The sequence below is a fragment of the Balaenoptera borealis genome, assembly GCF_965194805.1.
Source record: "Balaenoptera borealis genome assembly, chromosome: 20".
Lineage (NCBI taxonomy): Eukaryota > Metazoa > Chordata > Mammalia > Artiodactyla > Balaenopteridae > Balaenoptera > Balaenoptera borealis.
In genome coordinates this window covers 46502090-46524510 of record NC_138879.1, presented here as the reverse complement: position 1 = coordinate 46524510, position 22421 = coordinate 46502090, and the positions used below count along the sequence as shown (strand labels likewise).

The window sequence follows — 22421 nt, the reverse complement described above, 5'->3', positions numbered from 1 at the left end:
CCCCCTGATGGTAGAGCATCTCCCTCCATTGTCATTCTTGGAGGATCATGGTGGTATTTTATGGAGGAAGCTGGTGAGTTTCTTTATAGATGGTGATAGCACTGAGGCTGTGGCTGCTTTGGAAGAGGAGCCCTGGGGCTCTCGCAGGAAAAGTGGAGGGCCTGGGGAACTCCTGCTGAGACCAGTGTCTGTGAACCTATAGACGCTTGGATTTAGGTGTGGGGCGGAAGTATGGCTACTTGCAGAAACACAGTTTCTAGACAGCAAAGTGATTCTGGTCACACTTGGAATGGGAGATAGCCCTTCTTACCTCTAGGTCTGAGAACATTTCCTGGTAGAAAACGTCTGTCCAAACCCACTGGGAAGGGGACATGGGACAGAAAAGCCAGGAGGCGGGCATCAGAGGTACAAAATGGAGTGAGGAGAACAGATTCATTACAAGGTGGTCAGGTCACGGGTCTTCAGGTAGAGAAGGCTAACTACGTGAGTACTTTAGGCAGAGTAACAGAGGGTAGCAGGCTTTTGATGCACTATGCACAGCTGTCCAGGAGTGGTCACTGGAGTCAGTGGGTCCCCCACAGGGAAGTATGTCAGCAACATTCACATGCAATGGCATAGTCTTGGGAAGCCAAGCCTGCTGAACAAAGCTGCCTAGCGCTCCTTCAAAGATGACTGTCTCAATATAAAGGTGGGACACAGCTGCCTGGAATTCCACCAGAATATAAAATAACCCTTTCTAGAAATGCAAATCAAAACCACGATGAGATATCACAACACAACTGTTAGAATGGCTATTACCAAAATGAAAAACAAACAAACAAAAAAACCCCAAGAAATAACAAGTGCTGGCCAGGATGTGGAGAAAAGAGAACTCTTATGCACAGTTGGTAGGAATGTAAATTGGTGCAGTCACTATGGAAAACAATATGAAGTTTTCTCAAAACATTATAAATAGAACTACCATATGATCCAGCAATTCCATTTTTGGGTATATATCTGAAGGAAATGAAATCACTATCTTGAAGAGATATCTGCACCCCTCACGTTCACTGCAGTGTTACTTACAATAACCAAGACGTGGGAACAACCTAGGTGTTCACTGACAGATGAATGAATAATGAAAATGTGATATATACATATAGTGGAATATTGTTCAGTCATAAAAAATAAGGAAATCCTTCCATTTGCAACAACATGGATGAAACTTCAGGGCATTAGGCTAAGTGAAATGAGTCAGACAAAGACAAATACCGTATGATCTCGCTAGAGCTAGGATGAAGTGGAGTGAGAGTTGGAAGCAGAAGCCCTAAAAAAGTGTGGGCACATCACCAGCCCTGACTCTGTCTTCTTGGCAAAATCATCAGTTTGGAAGGTTTGGTGAGTTAGGAGCTATGCCAAAAGTCCCTCCCCATCCTGGGCAGAACCTATAGGTATTGGTGGCATTTCATGCTGGGTGGAGTCATTGAGTAGGGGCCTTACTTACTTCTAGAAGAAGGCTCAGATAAACTTGGGCAGCAGAGTGCCCTGCCAGAAGACTCCTCTTTTTCTGGCACAAGCAGAAAGGTGCCCCAAGAGTTCTCTTTCCTTTCCCCAAATGAGGAGCTTAGAATTTCCTGATACAATTGCATCTGAAGGAGAGAGGGTTGGTACCTGGGTGGTCTATGAACTTTCTTGATTGCTTCAGAGACTGTGGTAATGCTAAAGGTTTGGTGGTCGTGGTAGGGGAACCTAGGGGATATTAGCTTCTGGCTGAATCCAGCTCTGTTAACCACAATTGGAATTCCTGGCACCTGAGGACACTTTTGGAAAAGAAAGTGGTGGGGAGCATTGGAGATCAAGGCTGCTTAGGAATCAGCTAACACAGTCCGAAGTGGGGGCAAGCAAAGGAAACAGAAATTTGCATGTTTTCCTGAAACAAAAGAGCTATATATGACAACAGGAGGTAGTTCTGATAGGCAAATCGGAGGTGAGCCTGAAGAAACTCCCTTGAAGCATTGGTACAATGCCATGGACGATGCCTTTATTAAGGGCTGAGAGCCAATTCCTGAACATGCCTTCAAGGTGGAGAGGGGAGGGGCCCGTTCCTCATCCCTAGCTCATATCTGACAGAGGGACTGGACACTGGGGGGTACCTGAGTCCTTGCCCAAGAAGGGGAGCATCAGCCTGAAGGGACACAAGTGGCAGCAGGGTCTGGCTCTAGGCCAAGGGGCTGGCAGGTTGGATGGGGACCAAAGTGGAGTAGGGACTCAGGGAGAATATCAATTAGACAAATGGGTCACACATGGGGCAGTGCCAGGCCCATGGCAGGGACTAAATCTACTCCAAAGGGAAGAGCAGCAACTAGGCACTGACATAGAAAACATTTCTTCTAGAGTTTTAAGTCCTCAGTGAACAGTGAACAAGTATAGACCAAGTACAGTGATACAAATATATAGTGAACACGTATTTGTTTTTGTTCTTGCTGCCATTACTGTTTTCCTTAAACAGCACCTTAGAAGTGATAACTGCAACACCTGTGAATGCAGAGGTTCTGTGAATCAGTTCATGGCCCTGAGCGCACACAGAGACCTTCCAAACAGGAATTCTAATCTTTACTCACACCACTCTCGGTCCACATGAATTCATGTTAACTTTTATGTGGATCTCGTGTCTAGCACTCCCGAACTTCTGGGAGTATCTCTCCTTCCTAAGCCAGAAGATCTCTCTCTCTCATCCACCCGTCCTCGCTCACTGCTTTGTGCTTCCACTGTGCTACGTGCTTCCACTGCCACAGACAGCCTGAAGAGTGTGGCTGTCTTCCTCTGAGTTGCCTTTTCCTTTCTCTTGTCCTAGGAGTCTGATTCCAAGCCTCTCTGCCTACTATAGGTGTCACAGAAGTCCAGAAACCCTTGTGACTTGGTCCAGAGTCTCCAAAGAGAATGGGGGAGAGATGGATAGGCTTAGTGAAGAGATTTCTACAGAGCCATTTTTCCAATTAATGATTAGTTTTTTAAATGAGTTTAAAAAAAAAAGAGCCAAATTTTTAAGTTCACTCTTTACTGTTCCATTCATATAAATGGCCTCAGGGGGATTCCCTGGCCATCCAGTGGTTAGGACTCTGTGCTTCCACTGCCGAGGGCCTAGGTTCGATCCCTGGTCAGGGAACTAAGATCCCACAAGCCAAGCAGCAAAAAACAAAACAAAACTGGCCTCAGGTCTCTGGTGGGGTAATATACACACATAGAGAAATGTGTGCTTGTATATGTATATTTACCCTTATATGTGACCAGTTCTCTGTGGTCAAAGAGTTCATCACCTTTTCCAACCTGGGAGCCTCACTGCTTTGATTCCTGCTGATGCTCCTCCTCCAAAAAGTCTACATTACTAGTCTATAAAGACTCATGATCTATTATTTTCTTCGGTTCTTCATGGAAACTAAAGATAATAGCTGCCTTTTTGCTTAACATACTTGTCTCCTAGTCTCACTGCAGCCCCTATTTGCTTTTGTTTTTTAGCGAATTATGAACATGTAGTCAATAAGTGGGAGACAAGAGGTGCTTCTGAATTCTCATATGTGTGGCATAGACAGTCACTTTGGGGATTGCAGTAGATTATAGACAATGCCCCTCCTTTTAGAAGACTATAATCAGAACTATTTTCCTCTAAAAATTGAATGTATGAGCCACTTGCTTTATTCTAATAAAAGTCTCTGGATTGCAACTGTGTTTTGTTGCTGTTGGTATAGATTTAGACCATAATTAAGTGGAAATTTACCTCTGATATATTCATCAATGAGCTTTAAATTGACCTTCAGTTTCCTAGCAGTTGGATCAAAGTCACAAATATGCTCGACTAAGTATTGGTTAACGTACTGTGAACAAAGAACAAAAGTTATGGAATCATCAACAAGTGGAAGTAGAGTGCCCAATTCATCAGTTTACATAATTCCATTTATATACACTTTAAAACAGGCAAAACCAGTCTATGGTGTTAGAAGTCAGGATTCTGGTTACCCCGAGGTGAGTGTGCGTGTGTGTGTGTGTGTGTGAGAAGCTGGTGATGGGAGAGGGTACAAAGGAAGGCTTTGGGGATGCCACTAATGTTCTGTTTCTTGATCTAGGTGCCTGTTACAAATGTTCATTGTGTAAAAATTCTTGCCTTTGTATACTTAGGATTTGTGCAATTATGATTTGTATATCTAAACGTGTGTAGGATATTTTTCAATAAAGTGTACTTAAAAAAAAACTTACCAGTTTACACTGATCCCAATTTCCTAAGTCACTTGATAATTCCAATTCTGGGTGAAAGAACAAGATAATCCCTTTTAGGATGTCTTGTACTAGTTTTATGTTGGCTTCCAACTCCTGGGACTGGCTGTCTGGTGATTTCGGCTCTGCCAGAGGATCATAATCATAGAGCAACAGTGACACAAAGTCCATGGAGGTAAGCAGCCGGAGGCACTGTTGTAGCTCTTTCAGCATGACTCGGAAGAAGAGAATGCCTGCCCGCTGGACTTCTCCCACATTTTCAATTTCTGGAATAATAGAGTGACATCCCACATTGTTGTTCAGTACACACACTACTTTTTAATAGGATTCTGAACATAATATAGTAAAACTTTTTTTTTGTCTTCAGGAAAAAGAAGATCATATCCTATGGTTTTAAACAATCAGTTTCTCTAGTCACGAAATCAAAAGGCAAAAATGGAATTACACCTGGTGAAGTTCACAGGAAGAGGCTTTGAGGAAATGTGAAAACTTTTTTGGAGTTAGATCTTGGTTTGAATACCTACTTTCCCCCTTATTGGTTCTGCTGTCTCTCTGAGCCTCCTTTTCATTTTCTGTGAGAATAGAGCTGATCCCTACTTCCCTGTTGAGCTGTGGGAATTACAGGAGATGGTATATGTAAAAGTGCTTAGCCCCAGGTCTTACACATAGTGGATGCTCAAAAAACATGAATTTTCTTTTCTTTTTTCTTCTTCTCCCACACTGTGTAGTGGCTAGAAACCTTTCAGCTTTACCCCACCAGAGTGTTACTCTACCAATTCTGGTCATTCCATTCTAGGCAGCCAAAGGTTTCCATGCTTCCTTCTTCCCTCCTTTCTGCCCAAACTGATTTTGTGCGAAGGTAGCCTAGTGGATGTGGAAACGTAAGGACAGGGGCCTGTTCTTGGCTGTGCACTAGCTTGCTATTGGACTTTTATTTTGACGGGCCTTAGCTTCTTTATCTGTAAAATGAGATGTTCCGATGAGTTAGTGCTGTGTAATGTAGTGAAAAGAGCACCCAAACTGGGGTGCAAATCCAGACTTCACCACTTGTTAACTATGTGATTTGGTGCAAGTTGTTTCTCTGAACTTTACTTTCCTCATCTGTAAAATGAAATAATCACCATTCACCTCATAGAGTTATGGTAAGGACTAATTGAAATAACATATTTAAAGTGCTTGACACATGATGTGACATTTAATATTGGGCTGGCCAAAAGGGTCATTCGGGTTTTTCCGTAAGATGTTACAGAAAAACCCAAACGACCTTTATGGCCAACCCAATAAATGCTACTTGTATATTGCCTTTATGAGTCCTTCCAGTTCTAAAACCATGACTCTAGCCAAGAAAACGTGATTCCTTACCCTTTGCTATAATTTATAGCCCATATGCATCAGCCCAAGACTGCAAGAAGGAAATCCTTCCATGTGGAAAGATCTATATATTGCAACAGTTCATTTTAGAAAATGCATCCTACATTGCATTGTCTGTGATTTCCCCAAAACTTTTTAAATCCATGAATTCAGATGGTCGCCACATGCACAATACCTAAGATATAGTTTTTCTTTATTTCTCCAGATAATTCGCCCAGTATTTCATTGCAGGCAACTTGGATCACCTTCGTCATTTTCTGTAGATCTTTAAATTCTCGATACAACAACATCTTACTCCTGCCAATGTTAACATCGAGAACTCCCAAAGCTTCTCCTGTTCTCTCACGAAGTGGAACTACTATGTGGTTTTCTCCACAGACAGAGGCCAAAACAACTTCTGAACTGTCTGTACACTTAAAGAGGAAATCTCTGAAACCAAAACCAAATAAGCATAACAATATAAAACAACAGCCTGTTTGTAACATTCCACCCAAACATACTGAATCATCTTCTCTTGTGCCTACTACACTCCAACCGCACCAGCCCTTGTTGCTGTTTCGTCTGCCTGGACCACTCCACCCCTTGAGTTCACAGGGGTCTCTCCCTCAGCTCCTCACAGAGAAGCCCTCCCAGACCCCACAATCTAAAATAGCTGCACCTGAGTCTCGCTCCACCCTAATACTCTGCCTTATTGTTTTTACTATATACTTATCCTTATCTGAGGGTATTTGTTTTTTGTTTAAATATTGTCCAGTGAGTATTGGTTGAATGCCTGAAGGAACAATGAGCGTGTTAGGTCAGGTGTCCTAGAAGCAGAGCCTGAGAAAGGGATGCTCTGTGCAAATGATTTACTGAGGGAGTGCTCTCAGGAGAAACCTGTAAGGGTCTGAGAAAAGCAGGATAGGCAAGGGGGAGGAGCTAAGCAAGAATGTGATTTCAGGTGAACTCTAGCCCCAGTCTGATCCCAAGGGGAGCTATGGAAGGCAAATTGTGCCCAGACTCTGCTCCACCTTGAGGCAGGGGAGAGGCCTTTTGTCAGTCATTAGAGCTCTAAGCTGCTTGGGTTGTGTGTGGAGAGGGTGTTTACAGAACTCTTAGGCACCTCCTGGTGAGAGGTTCCCATTGCTCAAGGGCACTCCTCCAGAGAAAGTTACAGTGTGAGTCATTAGCAGTAGGACCTGGCCCCTGGCAGAAGGTACATAGGGATCTGGGCAGGGCACCTGCTTCAGTGAGGGACCTGCGGTTTTTATAGAAATGTAGTGGCTCCTTTTTTCTCTAGTGAGGCATCTCTTTTTATCTCTTTCCCTCTTTCCCCATCTACATGGTATTGAGTGTATCTTTTTTTTTTTTTGGCCGAACTTTGGCACGCGGAACTTCCTTAACCAGGGATCAAACCCCCGCCCCCTGCAGTGGAAGCGCAGAGTCTTAACCACTGGACCATCAGGGAAGTCCTTACATGATACTGAGATGTCATTCCTTTGAGGTATTTGTAAAAATGTTGGTGCTTTGCATAGCCTCAAAAAGCACGTTTAGGGAATTCCCTCGTGGTCCAGTGGTTAGGACACCCGTGCTTCCACTGCAGGGGACAGGGGTTAGATCCTGGGTCGGGGAACTAAGATTCCATATGCCGCAGGGCATGGCCAAAAAAAAAAAAAGCACACATAGTTCATAACAACAATCCTATGATGATAGGGAAGGTTATGTCCTTCTTTTGCTATTCCTACCCCTTGCTGCAGCTGAGCCATCACTTTGTGTCTCTCTTTCTTTTTTTTTTTTTAAATTTTATTTATTTATTTATTTATGGCTGTGTTGGGTCTTTGTTTCTGTGCGAGGGCTTTCTCCAGTTGCGGCAAGCGGGGGCCACTCTTCATCGCGGTGCGCGGGCCTCTCACTATCATGGCCTCTCTTGTTGCAGAGCACAGGCTCCAGACGCACAGGCTCAGCAATTGTGGCTCACGGGCCTAGTCGCTCCGCGACATGTGGGATCTTCCCAGGCCAGGGCTCAAACCCGTGTCCCCTGCATTGGCAGGCAGACTCTCAACCACTGCGCCACCAGGGAAGCCCCCATCACTTTGCGTCTTTATGATAACCATAGTAATGATGCATCATGCTAAGCTTTCTTGGTCAACAGGGTTCCTCAAAAAGCACCTGCTCTAAGTTACACACAGGAATCCGAGGTTATAAGTCTGGGTGTTACAAGGACTCCTGTAAAACTCTTGACCAGCACAAGGAATAACTATATGGAAAAGAGCTTAAAACTGAATGAACATTCTGGTATGAGGCCAAACTAAAATTGAATTAACATAGGTACTTAAATGTCAAATTAGCCTACTAGTCTGAGATAGGTTACCGCCTATTCAACTATGCTGACCCTCTAAGAAGCAGTGGTCCCCTTTTGCAAAAGATGTATTCTAGTTAAGATCTGTTTTGCATCTGTCCACAGTTTAATAGCCTTTGCGTTCCACAGGTGAGAGGTATTCAAGGTTATCTAGAACTGGGGGCTTATTAAAGGCAACATTCTTTGCCTCCTCCCCATCTTTGCCCCAGACTGTCTTCTTTAAATAAAAAATACAAGTCCACAGGCTAGCTAACATTAAGAGGATGAGCTCTGATTAAGTGATGTGGGTGTATTTTTCATAACCATGGTGGGTTTTTGTTAATTCCATGTTTACAGGACAATTATAGAAAATAAAACACTAAATTGAAATCTGTTTTAAAAAGGACTTGAGGGGGAAAGGACCCAGGCAGACAAAGGTTTGCAGTAATTTTTCTTTAAAACCCAATCAGAATGAGAGCCAGTGTATATTAATAAGAGGCAGAAGCTGGCAGTCGAACAAAACAGACCATGAGGTATGTCTCATACCTGAAGATGCAAGTCTTCCTAAAGATGATAGGGGGATTCCTGTGGACTTCTGTTAGACCCAGGTGCCCTGTGACCATCATATTTCGTAAAACATAGTCCGAATCCTTGAAAAGAGGCAGAGATATCATTAGAGAGAGGAGTACTTAGACTTCATACTCTCTTTTTTTAAAAATATTTATTTATTTGTTTTTGGCTGCGTCAGGGTCTTAGTTGTGGTGCATGGGTGGCGTGCGAGCTCTTCGTTGTGGCGTGCCGGCTTCTCTCTAGTTGTGGCCCGTGGGGTCAGTAACTGCGGTGCACCAGCTTAGTTGCCCCGAGGCATGTGGGATCTTAGTACCCCGACCAGGGATCAAACTCCTGTCCCCTGCATTGGAAGGCAGATTCTTAACCACTGGACCACCAGGGACGTCCCCTAGACTTCATACTCTCATTAAGACTTTTGGGGACAAATAAATAGAAAAAAAATTAGAAAAGCTCAGGTAATAGAAAATGTTTTTCAAATTATAGGTCAAGGTCAATATAATTTTGAGCCACAATGGTGCCAAACACTTGGGCCTCAAGGTTTGGGTCTCAGAATTTTTTTTTCCTATCCTCACTCATTCTATTGGTCATCCCATCCAGTCTCACGGTTTTTGTTTTGTTTTGGGTTGTTTTGGTAAAATATACACAGCATAATATTATCATTTTATCCATTCATAAGTGTGCAATTCAGGCTTGGACAGGCTGTACTGGTCTCTACGTGGCTGTGACCCCACCCAGACCCTGGCTGCTGAGTGGTCCTCCTCTCCCCGTCAGGAGATGGTCTCCACCTCCATAAGATGAACTTGGGTCAGATGGATAGTGACCCTTGTGGTCTTGTCCACAGCATTACAATTCTGAAACTACACGCCCCTTCAGCCGTGCTTCTTGCTGACTGCTATAGGTGATGTTAACCTTCTTCATGGGCCCTACGTGCTATTCCTCTGAGGGCTCCAACAAAGTGCTTAGACACTGGCCAAATGGAATGCTCCCCAGACCCCACACACTATGGCCCCACTGTGTCTGTGGACTATGGGACCTGGTGGTCTGCCCCCTATACCGAGAGGTTCTCACCGCCGCCCGCCCAACACATACACACCAGGTGGTCTGCCCCAGTTCAGAAGGCACTTGAAGGCTCCCACCCCCACCCCACCCCAGGAGCAGCACCCACAACTAGGCATTCTCCACCTCCTTGGCCTGGTCACCCCATCAGAGAGCTCTGTGATTCTGCCCTCTTTAGCCAAGGCCTCGTCAGCTTGATCCAGCCACTGAAGGAGGGAAGCGGGGACCTGGAGGGAAGGAAGGAAAAGAAGCCAAAAAAGGAAGGGGAGAGGCACCTGTGGGACGGCCAGGTAAAGGACTGGAAGACAATCAAGGTGTTGCCACCACCTGATCAGGCACCGTGCAGAATAGTTTAGCCTCTTGAAAGGAAGACCCCTTTCCATCCATTCTTATCACATGAAAAATCCTAACCTTAACATTAAGTGTAAAGAAGCAAAGCAAACATTCATCAAAAACTCATCACATTGTAGATAGGGAGCCTTTTTTGTTCTTTTTTTGATTGGTGTGATATAAGGTGTCCTTCCAAAACAGGGGTGCCTCATCCCTTCCCAGTTCACCCATATGATTCTGGTGGGGTCTGCCAGTTACTGTAAATTTCCCACCCTGGCCAGGAGGGGCATATCTCAGGATAGATCAAAACGAGTTTTCTTTCTTGGGTTTTTCCAAATTAGAACAGGAAAGCAAAATTCTTTTTTAGTTACTAAGCATCAGGCTTGCCCTGTAGAAAAAAACCTGTCTTTAGCCAGAAGGGCAAAGCCAAAGTGCAGAGGGAAACAAACGTGAGAACTGGGAAGAGAAATAACATGAGAGAGTCCAGATGGTCATCCCGAAAGCCAGCCTGACTCCTGCCCTTTCTTCATTTGGTTACCTGAGTTAATCAATCCCCCCCCCTTGCCTAAGGCAGTTTGATGGATTTCTGCCACTCACAACCAAGGATCTTGAGTTGGGGTCATAGCGTAATAGCTAACTGAATATGCTTTAAAATACGAGCAAGACAATAGTATCTAGAAACTCTGTTAACCTGGGGAGGTCTAACACTGCCCAGCCTTGCCTACCTTCGCTGGGCTAGGCTCAATGAAGTATGTAGTGATGGCAGTGATGCTGGATGTGATGTTGTAGAGCCAGCTGATGCCAGTGATCACGATATGCAGGATGTGCTCTCGGCTGTGGACGTAGTGATAGGCAGTACTGAAAACATTGGCAACTCCCTGTAGAGACAGAAAATTTAAATTGCCTTTTCTATTTAAAACACCAAAATAATTAGTAATGCATCAATTGGATTATCTTTTTAATTGATAATCTACTTCCTACAAATTATTCATCAGTTCTCAAAAGGCAGTGTTCCAGATTCTACTGTGAAAAAAGGATCACAATGAAATCAAAAGTAAGGAGAGATCTACCATAAGATCAACCAAACTTACTGTGTTTCCTGACAATCATCCAGTGAAATCTGTGATATGTGCTATCAGAAAATAGTGTCAGAAGAACAAGATAAACTTTGAAATCAGAAAAAAAGGTTTAAAAGCCAAGAACTGATGCCAGCCTTGGACAGATGGGTAAGAGCCGCCCTGATCTGATGCAATATTAATGTCTGCATCTTTACAAGGCTACTGTCATCAGATCAGCAAGCAGTACAGGTGTGCTGGGTTCCAAGGCCTGCAACACGCTAGAGTACACCATCTTCTTAGATACATAAAGAGAGCCTGTTCCACAGAGAAGGGACGGGAAGTCCTTAGAACCCATCTGTGGTCTTCTTGTCAAGAAACTCTAGGAACCAAAAATTCTTCAAAAATATCTGCATTTTATATTAGGACCCAAGGCATCTAAGGGTAACCCAGGAGCCTTTACCTCCAAGGGCTAGAGAGTCAATTTGGAATTCACTTTGACATATTCTCTAATAAGACCATATATAGTTCACCTACTGATAACTCCATACTCTTCCATTTTGCTTCTTAATATCTTCACATGATTCTTACGTCTGATGAGAATGAACCTTATTATTAAAAAAGATGTCCAGGGAAAAAGATTCTACCACTTTCCTCAGTTGTACATCCAGTAAATGAGAGGAGAAAAATTTAAATAATGGTAAATAAACATCAAGAGCATACAGGGGAACAAATGACAGCAACTTCCTGATTGCTGCTATGTCCCAGTCCATTGCCTCCATAAAGGTTTTCAATCTTCCTTCACTGAAATTTCTATTCATAAAATTAAATTTAAATGCTTGTAGAAGTGGTCCAGTTATTTTATAGTCTTAAAAGTGCCTCTCCTTTTTGAGATCTAATATGAAAACACGAATACTCGAGAAACATTTAGGCTTTTCCTTCATTCTTTATCCTCAAAAATTATAACACTGAAATAAGAACTATGGGAAGGCATATCATATTTAGAACCACTTGTGGAAAGAGCAAAGGATTTCAAGGTACCACTATTAATAAAACATTAATATGTCCCTTCTAAAAGTTCATTCCTACTTTTTGGGTTTTAGTTAGTAGTCTAATAGCTGGATTTCAGTTCTATAGCAGAAAATGCTGTTCCTATGATTAATGCAATCAGACACATATTAACAATCTTCCCAGACAGGCTGAGACATAGATGGGCAACTGAGGCTGAGTCCTTCCATGTGTAATGGGAAGCCTCTCCAAAAACTGATACAAGTATGATGACACTATCTGTATACATAGCTTCACTCTCATCTGGTTTCAGGTTTCGCTTTTTAAAAAGTATAGAAGGAGAGGCCACCCTACCATAGATCTTGAAGAATTTTTCTGTGCCTTACCTGATAGAATTTGATCTCATGGGGTAGGAAGATGTTTATTTTCTGGGGATCTCTTAAGGTGTCAACAGCCAAGACCCCAAAGATCCTCATATATGCATCCTGAAGAGGCAGAGCCAGGAATGACCCATTTTGATCGTTCTTCTTGCGGGAATGGTTCCAGAAGAAGATGTTCCCATGGTTCTGAACTTGGGGGACGTGTACTGGCTTCCCTTCATCCACTACTGTAAAGCTGAGAAATAGGAATATGAGGATGGGAGAAAGGCAACAGGAGGGGGCTTTAGATTAAACCATGCAGGAAACTAGATCCAACCATTCATAATCATTAGTATTATATATCAGAGAAGTGGGCTCAGATAAAATTGCCAGTTAGGAGAGTCTGACTTGAGAGAAAGATTTAAAAAATAAGCTTAATGGTGTGTATATAGAAGAAGAAAGATGTTGCTTGGAAAAAAATGAGGATGGATGAGCCAGATACAGTCAGATTAGGGGGACACGATGGAAAGGGCAAGGAATTAATAGTGATTACATTGTCATAATGGTTGCAATATCCAGCTGCATTTGATGTGGGACTCTAAATGTTGTTGGGGAAAGACTGCTACAAAGGAAAATAATATCAATAAAAGTTGACATAGAGTGCTTACACTATGACAGGCAAAAAAAAAAAAAAAAGCTTCGATCATAACAGAGAAAACATATATAAAAAGGATGCAGGAGACATAACTTACAGAGTAGGCAGAAATAATTGAACTGAAACTGTGAAGCAGAGTCCCTACATGGCAGATTAATGCCTAAGAGTGAACTCTAGAAACAACCAGGTGAAACCATCCAAGACTGGAAACACGTCACCTCCTGCTCTAGAAAGTTTGGTGATCTGAGGCATTTCTCTCTTGGGCAGCTAACTAGGATTTCAATGCTAGTTTACTTCACAAAAGGAATTATTTTTTTTAGAAGGGTGAAACCAACCTCTTCAAGATATTCTTACCTGATCCCCTTCATGTCCCTGTAGAGCACTCTGTTCAGTACAAATGGAGCATCGTCTAAAGTACAAGCTATATTCCTCAATAGAACATTCCCTCTATCAGGCAGTAGTAGGTTTTCTTCTAATAGGGAAATGTGAGCACTGATCTTCTTATTTCCATGGGCTTCAGCATCCTATGGCAAAATGTTTCCGACCATTTATTTGCCAATAGCCAAAGAGCTATTCTCTTAATCATGTCTCCCTTCATTAGCCAGTTTGTGTATCTGAACCCAATAATTTAATTTTCCTGAATAAATGATGCAGATATTACCATTCATAGGCAGTGGGGAAAAAGCTGACACCACAGGTGTTCCTGAAACCTGAGTTTTACTGACTGGAATAGATTTACACAATGTCAATCAGACTAGTTTACTTTAAAAAAAAAAATCTGCCAGGTCTACTTAAATTTAGAGGTTTAAAACTTGGATCCCTTTGAACCATACTCATGTTGTATGGGCTTCAGTTAAAAGTACTTATTCCAGAGAGCTGGGGCAAGAAGATGACTTCATTTCATTCCTATTTCTTAACCATCTACTATGATGTGAATATGGGAAAAAATGCTCTCAAGAAATTCTTAACATTGTTTGGCTATGACGTTTGATTTACATCATTTCAGGAAAGGATTACTTGGGGATGCAGATTGCAGACTTTACTCAACTACTATTTCTAATTAAAATAACTGAGAATTCTCTGTACCTAAAATATTATAACAATATTATATGTTAACACATATATTAAATATGCCCATAAATTGGGGACATGAGAGACACTTTCTCTGATATTTGTCTCCTCTTTCTATGTACTTGGGTTTGCTCTTTGTGCTTTTCTTTTCCCTTCTGCCTTGATTCCTCCTTTTCTACATAGAAGATCAACAGGCTAACTAACAAAGATGTATTAAGATGTATTAAGATGTATCTCAGGGTGGGCTTCCCTGGTGGCACAGTGGTTAAGAACCTGCCTGCCAATGCAGGGCACATGGGTTCAAGCCCTGGTCTGGGAAGATCCCACATGCCACAGACCAACTAAGCCGGTGCGCCACAACTACTGAGCCTGCGCTCTAGAGCCTGCGAGCCACAACTACTGAGCCCATGTGCCACAACTACTGAAGCCCCTGCGCCTAGAGCCCATGCTCTGCAACAAGAGAAGCCACCGCAATGAGAAGCCCGCGCACCACAACAGAGTAAACCCCGCTCGCCGCAACTAGAGAAAGCCCACACACAGCAATGAGACCCAACACAGTCAAAAATAAATAAAATAATTAAAAAAAAAAAAGATGTATCTTAGGGTACTGCAGATCTCTGAAGCAAGTTGGAGCAATACATCTTTTTCTTGATTGGTCTCCTGTTGCTGGTCACATCATTTCCAACTACATTGGAAAATTCAGCCATTCAGGAGATGATTCCCATAATCAAGTGCTGCTATTTAGCTGAGATGAACGACATAGTTTCCCTGGATCAATGGAAGCTGTGATATATGTAGAAGACAGCCATGCTGTTTCTGCCTGGAAAGAGCAGCAAGCTGGGAGTGTCTGAGGTGGCAGCAGAGCTGTGGACAGTGGTCCATCCAGGTCATGTATTTTAAGTGACAGGATTCTGTAATAGTCTCAGATTGTTTCTAGGCAGTGCTATGAAATATAGTGTCATGTTGGATTCTACTTTATAATGACTTTATGATTTAAATTGTTCCTTTTAAAACTGACTCCCAGGAGGCTTCCCTGGTGGTGCAGTGGTTGAGAGTCTGCCTGCCAATGCAGGGGACACAGGTTCGAGCCCTGGTCTAGGAAGATCCCACACGCCGCGGAGCAACTGGGCCCGTGAGCCACAACTACTGAGCCTGCGCGTCTGGAGCCTGTGCTCCGCAACAAGAGAGGCCGTGATAGTGAGAGGCCCGCGCACCGCGATGAAGAGTGGCCCCCGCTTGCCGCAACTAGAGAAAGCCCTTGCACAGAAACGAAGACCCAACACAGCTAAAAATAAATAAATAAATAAATAATAAAAACAATAAAGGAATTCCTTAAAAAAAAAAAAATGACTCCCGAAACATCATGCAAGGGAAATGTAGCTTGAACTGCATGTACATCTCCTCACGGTTATTTTTTTTTTTTAACATCTTTCTTGGAGTGTAATTGCTTTACAATGCTGTGTTAGTTTCTGCTGTATAGCAAAGTGAATCAGCTATATGTATACATATATCCCCATATCCCCTCCCTCTTGCGTCTCCCTCCCACCCTCCCTATCCCACCCCTCTAGGTGGTCACAAAGCATCGAGTTGATCTCCCTGTGCTATGCAGCTGCTTCCCACTAGCTATCTATTTTACATTTGGTAGTGTATATATGTCAATGCTACTCTCTTACTTTGTCCCAGCTTACCCTTCCCCCTCCCCGTGTCCTCAAGTCCATTCTCTACGTCTGCGTGTTTATTCCTGTCCTGCCCCTAGGTTCATCAGAACCATTTTTTTTTTTTTTTTAGATTCTATATATATGTGTTAGCATACAGTATTTGTTTTTCTCTTTCTGACTTACTTCACTTTGTATGACAGACTCTAGGTCCATCCACCTCACTACAAGTAACTCAATTTCGTTACTTTTTATGGCTGAGTAATATTCCATTGCATATATGTGCCACATCTTCTTTATCCATTCATCTGTCGATGGACACTTAGGTTGCTTCCATGTCCTGGCTATTGTAAATAGTGCTGCAATGAACATTCCTGATGGCTATTTTTTTTTTTTTAAATCTCCTTTTAGCGGTTATTTTTTAATGTCACTTTATTGTCTGTTCTAGGCTTATCTGACTTTTTTTATTTTTTTTATTTTTTTTAATTTTTTATCTGACTTTTGGCACAATGAAATTAGGAATCCCAAGACATAATTTTATTTCTTATACCTTTCCTCTCTGCTTGCCAACTTGCAATCATTCCAGTTGCATCTTTACTAGGCTTTGGGTCATTGTAAAGTATTGGAATGAATAAAACATCTATAGCAGCAATTTCTCAAGAGAATTTAGTGTGTTCCTCCTTTGTAACCATTGCACATCACCTACTGTAAGGAAATTTTTTCTCTTATATATCATTTTAGAAAACACACCTGGGTGAGGGCCTTAAAGGTCTCCGCGTACACTGGCTCCAAGGATACTCCACTTGTCTCTGCAGCACGTTGGATTTGGTGCAGCCACTTTTGTCTGGCACAATTTCTCAGACTCTCAACATGGCTCCTTTCTAAAGTATTCATCAGAAACTCCACAACGCTTTCCAGAACTTGATCTTCATTGCCCCTCAGTTCAGATACAACCAATTCTATGTATTTCTGAAACTGTTTGGAAGACAACCTCACTTCGTGACCAGGGTGTGGCTTTGGAAATTGGATGTGTAGTTTAGCTAAAAGACATAAATACAAAACCAAGAACTAATCAAAAGTTCATTCATCTGTGGGGGAAATTTTCATTCTCCTCTCTTACAGCAAATTGAAGCCTCTGACAACTGCTTCCCATGGAAAACCAGGCATATCAAAGGCACCTCAAGCCCAATGGAACATCTTACAGTGACTTCCTATACTGAACTCAAGATGACTCTTATGTCATCTGTTATTGTTTTGTTTTAATTCTACCACTCAGCCAGGTGAAACCTTATAACATCATCCTTAGGTCCCTTAAATTCTAGAATCCATCATGTCCAACTCCTTCATTTTACCCATGTGGACACCTGACTCTATAGAGGTTCAGTAACTTGCCCATGGTCATGTGACCATTTAGTGAAAGATCCAGTATTGGAACCCAGCTCTCCTGACCATTGTGTAGTATCTTTTCCTCTGTGGAACATAGTTCTCTGTTATGAAGTTTTCCCATCCTGTAAGTGGAAACCACCTCATTATGCCTTTTGAAACTTCATTAAGTAAATTGTCTTCGGAGGCAGTCTAAGACAAGTAGTGTAGTATAATGTACAGTTTGCAGAAGACATAGTTAATGAAGAACACATGACAGTTGATAAACTTAGGTACCTTTGAAGATCAACGTATTGGTTACGTTCATTTCTGAAAAGGTTGAAGACCTTAACTAACTCTGATTGCTCTTTCCCTTATGTACTACATACTTTAAGAATTTGAAATCTGTTATGCCAAAGTAATCAGATAAATCCTTAAACCCAGTGAAGAGCAAAATCATTTATACTGGGATCTAAGCAAATGAAGGAGAGAACTTATTACATTAGAATAAGATTTTTAGTAGCTTTTGATTGAGAAGAATTGATCAGAAGAGAAAAATATAATATAGGAGAAGAAAAAGTCATTAAGGAGAATAAGAAGTTAAGTAACTTCAGGGGAAACTTTCAAGCCATTCAGACTTGAGAGGTGAGTCAGACCTTGTAGAAGCAGAAAGATAAAACAAGAAGGGAAAATAGGCAGAACTGTGGAGTGGTTTGGATTCTTTTAACCCCAAGAGCATGGGTAGCCAGACACACAGAAGGAATCTAACTATGTACAGTTAAGGTCTTGGACAAAGCACTCTACAACAGTTCAACTCCTGATTGCTCTGACATTTTCTATATTCCCACCAGCAATGCACAAGGGTTCCAATTTCCCCATATCCTTGCAAACACTGTTATTTTCCATTTTAAAAATTATAGTCATACTACATGAGCAACAAAAGCAAAAATAAATTAGCGGGGCTACATCAAACTAAAAACCTTCTGCACAGCAGAAGTAGCAACAAAATGAACACCTACAGTATGGGAGAAAATATTTGCAAATCATATATCTGATAAGGGGTTAATATCCAAAATACATAAGGAACTCATACAACTCAATAGAAACAAAAAATCTGATTGAAAAATGGGCAGAGGAACTGAATAGATACTTTTCCAAAGAAGACATGCAAATGACCAAAGGTGCATGAAAAGATGCTCAAACATCATTAATCATCAGGGAAATGCAAATCAAAACCACAATGAGATATCACATCACACTTGTTAGAATGACTGTCATCAAAAAGACAAGAGATAACAAGTGTTGGTAAGGATGTGAAGAAAAGGGAACCCTTGTGGACTGTTGGTGGGAATGTAAATTGGTATAGTTACTGTGGAAAACAGTGTGGAGGTTCCTCAAGAAATTAAAAATAGAACTACCAAATGATCCAGGAATTCTACTTCTGGATATATATCTGAAAGAAATAAAATCACTGTCTCGAAGAGATATCTGCATCTCATGTTCATTGCAGAATTATTCACAATAGCCAAGATATGGAAACAACCTAAGTGTTTGTCAACGAATTAATGGATAAAGAATCATGGAGTGTGTGTGTGTGTGTATATATATATATGACATACGAATTATATATATATGTATGTATATATGTGAATGACACATATACCATGGAACATTACTGAGCCATGAGAAAGAAGGAAATCCTGTCATTTGCAACAACATGGATGGACCTTGAGGGCTTTATGCTAAGAGAAATAAGTCAGACAAAGACAAATACTGTATGATCTCACTTATATGTGGAATCTAAAAAAGCCAAACTCACAGAAACAGAGTGTAGAATGGTAGTTGCCAGGGGCTGGGGGTGGGGGAAATGGGGAGATGGTGGTCAAAGCGTACAAACTTTCATTATAAGAAAAGTTCTGGGATTCTAACGTACAGCATGGTGATTATAGTTAATACTGCATTGTATACTTGAAAGTTTCTAAGGGAGTAGATCTTAAATGTTCTCATCACAAAAAAAGAAATGGTATTGTGTGAGGTGATGGAAGTATTAACTAAGCTACTGTGGTAATCATTTCATAATACATGTGCATCAAATCAATACATCGTACATCTTAAACTTACACAATGTTACATGTCAATTATATCTCAATAAAGCTCAAAAAAAATTATAGCCACACTAGTAAGTGTGAAGTGGTATCTCACGGTTTTAGACCAACCAGTGTTTTAACTGTATATATGCCACAATACCGGGAAACTTGAAGCCAAGTTGTTACCACAACTTAAGAAAATTACATTTTTACCTTTCTTCATAGATTCCTTTTCCATTCCCTCCTTGTATGTGTACAAGAGTTCATCAACTTCATTCAGATCCAGGAAGCCTGAGCCATCACAGTCCCACTTCTGAAAGAGGGCATTTAGGAGAAGTCCCCGTCGGACTTGGGAAGCATTTTGTCTAGCCTAGGATACAAACAGGATAACAAAGCACAGAAGATACACTGTATTGTGCTAGCTGGCATCTTATGCTTATTCCCCCCAAAGTGCAGCATTTTTTATAGAAACAGCTTTACTTTGGGACTAAGCATAAATATGAATGGTAAAATGAAGCATTTAATTTTTTATTATTTAAAAATATTTTTTAATTAAAAATTTTTTTTTAAATGAAGCATTTAATTTTAATTCTTTAAATATCATTTCTTTGTTTCACCTCTAAGCCAAAAAGCAGGCATTCTCTGCATTGAACTAAAACACATTAATTTAGGAAGGGGACTCACTCCTTGAGAATCTTTGATTCATTCCTTTCTACTCCCTTACTAGTTGTTTAAGAATGTGATAAAACATGGGGTGCTCTGCCTGGCTTCTTGATGGAATATGTTTTGTAGTAAAGGGGGTTGGATGGCAGTGTTCAAACAACAAAAAAATGACTGTGTTCAAAAATTCTTTTTTATATTTAACATTGACCTAACTTGATATTAATTTTATTTACCATTTAGACTTTTTTACTAGATTATGTCAACTAGATAGTAATTTAATTTCGTTGCTAAAAGAAAGTGAACATATACCATTTGATTAAATGGGGGGAATAGCAGTTGAGGAGGCAAAAGGAATATCAACTCTAGATTAGGTTGAGAAGACTCATAAGACTGATAAGTTTACTGAATATGCCTGGTGAACCTGATTTATGTATTTCATATAAGAGTACCTAAGTTGTTTATATCAGCTAATGTGTTTGCATTTATCAGCTAGGTAAGTAGTAATTTCTTAAGAAATATGTACTACCTTGGTGCACATGAATAAAAATATATATTCAAGCCACAATTGTACCCCTATGTATGTGCATTTGCAAATGCACTCACACAGCAGACAGTGCACACACACACACGCACACACACACACATGTACACACACACACACATCTTTGCATATACACATTTCTGCTCCTCGGAATCTGCTCTTCCAGCTTCAGAGGAGCAAAAACACAGCTGTAAAATAAACCATCACTTGCCATCAGCAATCATGTTCTTATTAGGGGAATGAGTTCTCTGGAGTGTGATCTTAGAATATTTGACATTAAAATGAAGTATTTAATGGCCATGCTCGTTGAACTAAAGTGATAGGTTTGGTTGTAAGTTACTTAAGAAGAGCTAGACTAGGAGCAACTGAGATTGATAGATTTATTTATAATAGTGACCTCACTTGTTTTATTGATAAATAATATTACTCACCTCTTCTAAGCCACTCATTTTCTCTTCTTTTGTTTCAACAAAGCCCTTCTTAAAAAAGGAGGTGAGGGCTTCGCTGACACTCAAGGGGGCATCTTCACCAACAAATGTCTCCAGGAGTTGCACAAACTGGAGCAGATTGAAGGAAACTCCATTGAAGGCACTCCTACCTTTTATTTCCTTGTAAGACTGAATATTTCTGATAATCGAGTGTAGGTCTATCAGGAAGAAACATACATCAAACAGTGAAGTGAACAATTTTATCAAAGTTCTGGAAAATATACAAGTACTTATTGTAATGGACATCTGCTCCTTTTTCTCCTGTCAGGAATTCATGCTCCCTTCATGAGTTCAGCACCCTCCTTTTTTGATTTAGGAAAACATCTCTCCCCCATTGTCAGTTTAGATGTATCAGGTAGTTCTGAGCTTCCTCCACCCTTGCTTCAAGGATGGCCATGTGATATAGGTCCGGCCAGTGATTCACATATGACAGCAATGGAATCCACTATAGGCCAATGAGGATTAGCCCCAGAACTCTTGGGGCAACTATTGGGGCAGAATCACTCTTCTTGTACTCTGATTCCTGAACTAGTAGGATGTAGGCTTAGAGATGCTCTCATGGACATCTCTGCCACAATACAGAGAAAACTGAAACTGAAAGTTACACAGAGAAGAACAGGGCTGAGAGGCAAAGAGACACTGTCCTGCTGCTATTATTGAGCTCTTGGATTCAGTTGTGCCTGAAGCCAGCTGCAGTCTGGACTCACTAGTTAAATAAGTCTGTAAATACCACCACTACCACCTCTCCCCACAAGAGTCTTGACTAATATATTTACCTTGAAGCTCAGTGTTATAACATGAAGCATATTTCATAAAAAAGCCCTGTGATTTATGTTTGATTTATTAACTAATTCAATCATTCATGCCCTTATGCTTTCCATATGAGATTTGATGTGACTTAAAAAGGATCACCCACACAACTGTTAAAATGGTAAAGCAAAACTGAGATAAAGAAGTAAGACCAGGAGAAGAGGAACATGAATTAGCAGGCAACAAGAGCTTACTCAATGCCATGCAATTTCACCAAATATTTGGAGGATAGAAATTTGTCATTTGATCCATGCTTAAATGAGAAAAAGATTACAGATAGGTAGAAAATATCTTGATCTTATAAGTTCTACTACTTGTTGATGAAAGATAAAATGATAAAATCGTACTTGTTGGAATAATTGTTGTTAAAAACATGGTTTACTGAGACCTAATATCTACTCTTTATTGTCTCTGTTGAGTAGATCTTCCTTTGTTAAGTCTTCAAAAACAAGACAGATCCTCACCTACCTCACATATTTGGATGTGGAACTACCAGGGAGAGGAATAGCTGGAATGATTTCTATTTTTCTAATATCTAACATCTGATTCCCTTTGTATACCTTGATGATAGCTTCAAAGTGGTTTCAGGGCCATTTAACAGTAAAAAGAAAAAAAAATTGTATACGGTTGGCTCTCTGTAGCCGCAGGTTCTGCATCTGTGGATTCAACTGTGGATCAAAAATATTCAGAAAAAAAATTTCCAGAAAGTTCCAAAAAAGCAAAACTTGAATTTGCAACATGCTGGCAACCATTTACATAGCATTCGCATTGTATT

General features: G+C 41.0%; 1 protein-coding gene across 3 annotated transcripts in view; it reads right to left on the bottom strand.

The window, feature by feature from the left end:
- The window catches only part of EFCAB5 (EF-hand calcium binding domain 5), a 138782-nt gene that overhangs the window by 14211 nt on the left and 102150 nt on the right, over positions 1 to 22421 (bottom strand). The window contains exons 14-23 of one of the 3 annotated variants that reach the window (XM_082371830.1): positions 20780 to 20994; positions 19358 to 19514; positions 16446 to 16735; positions 13324 to 13493; positions 12342 to 12570; positions 10618 to 10770; positions 8483 to 8586; positions 5795 to 6048; positions 4231 to 4514; positions 3755 to 3851 (exon numbers count right to left, since the gene is read on the bottom strand). In XM_082371830.1, coding sequence (XP_082227956.1) covers positions 3755 to 3851; positions 4231 to 4514; positions 5795 to 6048; positions 8483 to 8586; positions 10618 to 10770; positions 12342 to 12570; positions 13324 to 13493; positions 16446 to 16735; positions 19358 to 19514; positions 20780 to 20994 — 1953 coding nt within the window. Of the gene's footprint in view, positions 1 to 3754; positions 3852 to 4230; positions 4515 to 5794; positions 6049 to 8482; positions 8587 to 10617; positions 10771 to 12341; positions 12571 to 13323; positions 13494 to 16445; positions 16736 to 19357; positions 19515 to 20779; positions 20995 to 22421 lie in introns of those variants that run through there. The other 2 variants (XM_082371828.1, XM_082371829.1) reach the window with 2 other exon arrangements.